Source organism: Trachemys scripta, chromosome 2, assembly GCF_013100865.1.
Source record: "Trachemys scripta elegans isolate TJP31775 chromosome 2, CAS_Tse_1.0, whole genome shotgun sequence".
Lineage (NCBI taxonomy): Eukaryota > Metazoa > Chordata > Testudines > Emydidae > Trachemys > Trachemys scripta.
In genome coordinates this window covers 65,542,801-65,549,350 of record NC_048299.1, presented here as the reverse complement: position 1 = coordinate 65,549,350, position 6,550 = coordinate 65,542,801, and the positions used below count along the sequence as shown (strand labels likewise).

Sequence of the window (6,550 nt, the reverse complement as noted above, 5' to 3'; positions counted from 1 at the left end):
GGGGGGGGGGGGGGGGGGGGCTGAAGCGGGGAGTGCTGCGGGCGCCGGGGCGGTGCCGAAGCGGGCGGTGGGCTCAGTCTGGGCACAGGGGGATTGTCCCCGCCCGCTGCCTGCAGGGGGCGCTGCTGGGCTGAGCGCGTTACCAGGTAACCGGAATAAACATCCCGCCGGGGCCGCCGCAGCCTCTCAGCCTGCCTGGCCCGGCCCGGCGCCGCCATGGTCGGGGAGCTGCGGCCGGTGTACCGGGGGCGGTTCTTTGACAGGTTTCCCGAGCTGCGAACAGTGAGTCCGTCTGTCTGCGTCCATGTGTCGGTTCGTGTGTCCCCGTCTGTGTCCATGTGTCTGTGTTCGTGTGTCTGCGTCCATGTGTCGGTCCGTGTGTGTCCCTCTGCGTCCGTGTGTCCCCCGTCTCTGTCCGTGTGTGTGTCCCCGTCTCGGTCCGTGTGTTCCTGTCCCTCTGCCTTTCTCCATGTGTCCCTCTGTGTGTGTCCGTCCTTCTGTCCCTGTCTATCTCCTTGTCCCCCACCCCAGTTAATCTATGACTCCCCCCCCCCCCCCCCCCCCCCCCCCCCCCGGGGTTCTCAGGGTGTCCCTCGAGCCAGAGCTCTGCTCACATTTTGGGGACTCTGGGGTCTGTGAGAGGGACTCCCGGCGAGTGATAGTTCCTGGGGCAGAGACGTTGGGTTTGTATATTCATTTTATTTCTGTTTTTCCCCCCTTTATTAAAATAAGGTTTTGTCATAATGTTGCTAGGGCAGGACCAGGCAAAATTCCCTGCAAGGTTTAAAATGCTGATCCTGCTGGCCGGCCCCTAGTGCTGCTATGTTCAGTGGTCTCTGCATTATTTTTGTTTTCATTGTTTAGGCAGGAAAACTGATCCCAATTGGAGATACAGCTGCCAGTTGTCTGACTGAAGTTTTTCCCAGGGTGAGTGTACTAGGTTTGTTGGGACAGTATTTCAGGCACCACATCACATCTCCTAGCAGAGACATTGAGACGTAAGTATAATAAACCAATTAAGCCCACAGTTTAGCCTGGTTCTCCTTTCAGACTGTCTACAGTAGGGATTTTATGTAACAATTTCCCACTGTTGCTACAACTGGGTTAGCTGGTCTGGTGTTAGCAATTATTGGCAGCCCTAGCATAGATCAGGTTCTGCAGTCACTGTTAATTTTAACACGTGTGTCATGTAGCCTAGCTCAGAGCTACAAATAAAAGATATGAATGCTGACAGCCATAGTAGTGGCCACCATTGGTAGAACTGAACTGCTAGTAACAACAGGGGGAAATAATTTCGAGTGTGAATAAGGCCTCACTTATACCTGTTTTAAATCAGTGTAAATCAACAGATGTTACTTATAGCAGCATAACCAAGAGGAGAATCAGGCCTAAGAGATTTTTGCCCATCTCTTCTTTTCTTGAAATGCAAGAACTTAAATAATTTTCCATGTAGTTCAATACACTGTGTCCCATGTGGTCTCAGAGACTAGTTAATGCCCTCACAAAACACTGTGCACATTTCTATTTCGGTCATGTCTACTCTATAAAATCCATCATGTTTAAACACCTTTTCCATCCATGGTATAATGTGATTTGGTCTTGCCTGTATGGAGTAGGATCAAATTGTGTTATAAACAGGTTAGGGTACTGTGCTCTATTGCTTATAGAGATACTATTACTCGACTTGATGGAGATTATTCTTCCCTTTGAAAAAACTGTGCTTTGGTTGATGATCCTGCAGGTGAAGAGGATGGTGAGCAGGTTGTACAGGAAAATACCATGAAACAGATTAGCTGACATACTCTTCTGATGACAAGCATGTCTCTAATGGGAAGAACAAGGTCAAAGCTAATAACTCACTATTTCCTGTAAAATTGTTTTTCCGTTGTCTTTCAGCCTATTACACCCCCGGTTGTGAGAAAGTTTCTCAATTCTACAAGTCCAGCTCCTGGTGCTGAAAGAATATTCTATGGCAGAGCAAATGATCCTGATATTGCAGTCCATTTGACACATGGCATTAGCTCCCGGTCTTCACTGAGTGTAAGAATGAATCTTTTGTGTGTTTAAAAATAGTCCTGAATAGCTTGTATTGATCTGTAACTTGGTTCTGCCCAGCCATAACTGAGCGTATATTGCTGGTGTATTAGAGGGTAAACATTCCTAATGCACAGGAGAGATGCTGCTAAACCCCGAAGAGGGGAAAGAAGAACCAAATCAGGATCCAAAAGGAGAAAAATACCACTGAGAATCTTTGGATGGGGAGGAAGATAAGAAAATAATGAGGGGAAGGGAGCAAGAAAAGTGAAGAAGAGACTCCCTTTTCCTCAGTGACAAATATCCCGCCCCCCTTCCACTAAACCCACTTGCCAATGACAAATGCTTTGAACATCCTCTCAGCTGCTAACATGTACCTATGACCAATACCTCAATTCCCATATAAAGAATAGAGACAATTCTCCCATTCAGTGGCACAATCTGTCTTTCAGTTGTTCAACCCTTTTGCTCCCTCCAAGCCCCCATGCAATTAAATTATTGTTATCTATGTATTTATTATATCTTAGCCTCAAGGGGATGCTAAGTGCTCTATGCTGTGGCTTTTCAGTATTACAGTGGATTGTCAGTGGAAGTCAATCAAAGGAATTTTAATTGTGAAATAAATAGAAAGCCATTTAAAAACCAGAGATTTTTATTGAATTACATTTTACAGTAATAATCTTCATTATTCATTCCAATTTCTAGTTCTTTAACTCCCCCATTCTCCCACACACAACATTTTTACTGCTTTCTCTCTGACTGGTTTCAGAGATTAAAATATTGAAGCTGTTACTAAACTGATTTAATACCTCAGAACAGCACTAGCTGTTTAGGAGCATGTTAAATTTGCTAATTTTCTTTTCTTGCTTTTGGTCTTTAAATGATTTTGCTAAGTAAAAGTGATACTTTTGATATCTTATTGTACTCAAGGTGTACACTTAATTTCAGAAATAATGTTTGTGGTATTACATTTTAGAAACAGGGCAAAATTCTGTGAATTTTGCAAATTAACAGTGGAAGAACACACATGTAAAAAGAGAATTCTGCATCCAAAAATCTATCTAACCTGTAGCTCCCTCCCGGAGGGATAGCTCAGTGGTTTGCACATTGGCCTGCTAAACCCAGGGTTGTGAGTTCAATCCTTGAGGGGGCCATTTGGGGATTGGTCCTGCTTTGAGCAGGGGGTTGAACTAGATGGCCTCCTGAGGTCCCTCCCAACCCTGATATTCTATGATTAATTGCTGATGCAAAGTATCAGTAAGTGTACAAGTAAGTCACTGTACTAGTGTTTTATAGTATATTTGGTGAAAGTAATGCTCATTAAAGCACTCCTACTATTAAATCTTTGCTGAAAAGTGGGGAGAGACAACTTTTTTTTTGGTTCTGAATTAGAGAGATTATGCTGTGTCTCTGCTGCTCATACTATGTGTGATTTCTTCAGGCTGGCTTCTTGACAAATCCACCTCGAAAAACTCGGTTTCAACAAAAATTTGAAGAGAGAAAAGAAGCCCTGTATTTAAGAAATCGCCAAGCACCTCTGGGGAGGTCATATGATCAAACTTCAATGTTACCTAAAGGCATGGATGTGACTGCCACCACTTTTGGAACAACAACCATCAGAGGTAACACACTTAGTGTTAAAACGTATTGCTGTTGAATACATGGTAATTTATCATTTAACTTGGGATTCAGGAAGTTACATAAATAATAAGCATTATTCTTTAAAACAATTCCTGTGTAATAGAAAAGAAATACTAATCACAACTGCTAATTACAAAAAAGAGCATATAAGTAATAAAAATGTATTAACTAAAATATTCAAACATCAAGAACACATAGGAAGGATAGGGATTTTTGTCTTTCCCTAAACTTGCAGATTTTCTGAGATTGGTGCAGATTTCAGGGGATCCACTAGTGGCCAGGGCTGATCATATAGAGCACTGGTTCTCAAACTTTTTTTTGTGTGGACCACTTGAAAATTGCTGAGGGTCTTGCGGACCACTTAATGATCTTTCCAAATGTTTGTTTGTACCGTTAGCTAACTATTGTAAAGTGCTTTGGATAAAAGCACTATATAAAAAAACTTAATAATAATTAATGTTTTTTGTTGTACAAATAAAAGCACACAACTCATATTTTAATATCAGTAGTCTTACCTTTCTGATGCGATGGATGTGCCCTCTCTCCCCCCGGCGCAGCAGCCCCCGAGCTGGAGCTGGGATGGAGGGGGGTCTCTCCCTCTCTCCCCTGCTGCGGCAGCCCCCGACCTGGGGCTAGGAAGGAGGGGGTCTCTCCCTCACCAATGCAGCCACAGAGCTGATGCTGGGAAGGAGGGCCATCTCTCCCCAGCAGCCACAGCCCTGGAGCTCCACTGATTAGGTGGGTGGCCCTTCATTCTTTTGTGTGCGAGAGTCCAGGAGTGCACCTTACTATCTGAATGGAGCTCATGGTCCGCGGACCACAGTTTGAGAACCTCTGATATAGAGGCCTAGGACCTTGAAGTCCCATCTCAGCCGCCCACAGCTCTCCCCCATCCCATTTCATCATGGCTGTGTTGATGGAAAGTGGCCTGACTGAAACTTTTATAGTAAATATTATATTGCCAAAGAATTAATTGGTGTCTTCCAGTAAGATATTGTTAAAATAAGACTTTTCCTGCATATTGAACTTTTAAAAGAGATTTTATTACCATATTGATTAGTATTTGTTCACTTTGCAGACACACCTGGTGGAGAGCTTATAAATCCACCAAAAAGCTTTGAGGTAGTGGATAATGAAGCAAAAGAAGGACATGAGTTGTATGTTGTGACACACAATGATTACAATGTAGGTGAGTAAGATCAAGGGCTGGTGATCAGTAATACAAAAAGTCTAAATATGTATAAAGCTAGTTATAGCTTTTTGATGCTTTACAACACATAACATACCATATTTATTCATTCAGATATAAATTAATATGAAGCTAAAAAGTTATAGTACTTTTGAAAAATCATTTTTGTGAAGGGGATTCTATCATAGAGATACTAATATATATGTACAAATAAGACAACAAAATAGATTTGTAAAACTAGCTCCTTTAATTTTGGGTCATAATGAGCAAATATTAGAGCTTAGAAAAGGAGATTAGGAGTGAGGACATGTGAATTCTGTTCCCAATTCTGTGATTTATGCTCTGAGCTTTAATTTACCTGTGTATAAAGTAGGTAGAATAAATAATGTTTTGTATTCCACTGGCATCCACATTTTCCCCTAGATGCTGGCCAAACATATAAGAAGGCACAAGCACTGCCACAAAGAGCTTGCTGTCTAAGAAGATAAGTGACATATGTAGAGAGGTGGAGAGGGATAAAAGTGCAAAGCAAGATTCTCTATTTCCTTTCAGATACATTTGCACTTCCCATATCCTGGCTCCAGCCAGGGGCCAGCTTTAAATTGTGCTAGTTTGTAATGGCACTCTGTTTACCCCTATGTTGGAGGTTGTGATGGGGATAGCAGAGAGCCATTCTAGTACCACTTTGCTGTTCAAAGTATTCACTGGGATCTGTTTCCATCCCCTTTACAACCGCTCTACATCACCAGAGCAGCATAAAAAGTCAACAGCACAAGAGAGCATCTGTCCCATTCAGACAGAATGTATGTATTTTTAAAAACAATAAATGTCAACTATCCCCATCAAAGTTGATGGATTATATAGAACTTGTATGCTATAATGCAGCCAGATGAAACTTTTAATGTAAAACAAGCAGTGGAAAATGTTTTCCTGAAAGTATCAAATGAGGTTCTTTCAAAAGCAGATTGAAGAGAGGTGCAATAAACCAGTTGAAATCAGAATTTCAGAGATTTTGTTGTTGTTTCTTCATATAATTGCAGGAGGTAAGGTATTTATTCCGGTATATTTTCCCAGTCAATGTATTTCACACAGAGTAAAGGAAAACATTTGCTTCCACAGGGGAAGCAATAAACAGGAAATATGAGCCATCAACATTCAACAAATATCATGTTTATGGAATAGAAACACCTCACTTTAATGATGGACGAAATGTATCCAAATCTTTACGCTGGCTTTACAATCTCCAATTGTAAGTTAGAATGGATAGTAATAGATTGGGGGCCTGATTTGCCAAGCCAGGCCTTTATGATTGAATGTAGTTTTTACATCTGCAATGAATCACATGCAAAATTCCTTTATTTTTTTCCTAGAAATTCATTATAGCTAAGAAATTGTGCCTACCCATACATAGGCTTCTACTCTTTTGTGGAGGGGATGGTTCTGTGACCCTGGTGTCTTCATTAATTAGTATGATGAGTAGAAGATGCTGAGCTGCTATGCTTTTGTTTTGTAACCTGTGGAGAAAGATTTTCACTTAGGTGCACAAATAACTGATTTATGCCAGTGTGGGATTTTGGAAGGGCAAATGAGACATGGTATGGATGCCCTGCTGCTCTCCCATTTGCAAATTAATTCTAAATGTTAACATATTTTAAAAGTTTAAAAGTACTATGAAAATATACATTA

General features: G+C 41.6%; 1 protein-coding gene across 1 annotated transcript in view; it reads left to right on the top strand.

The window, feature by feature from the left end:
* Positions 1 to 199: 199 nt before the first annotated feature.
* The window catches only part of EFHB (EF-hand domain family member B), a 30,397-nt gene continuing 24,046 nt past the window's right edge, over positions 200 to 6,550 (top strand). The window contains exons 1-6 of the mRNA XM_034760756.1: positions 200 to 282; positions 865 to 927; positions 1,897 to 2,040; positions 3,476 to 3,656; positions 4,754 to 4,864; positions 5,984 to 6,113. Coding sequence (XP_034616647.1) covers positions 217 to 282; positions 865 to 927; positions 1,897 to 2,040; positions 3,476 to 3,656; positions 4,754 to 4,864; positions 5,984 to 6,113 — 695 coding nt within the window. The 5' untranslated portion in view covers positions 200 to 216. The remainder of the gene's footprint in view (positions 283 to 864; positions 928 to 1,896; positions 2,041 to 3,475; positions 3,657 to 4,753; positions 4,865 to 5,983; positions 6,114 to 6,550) is intronic.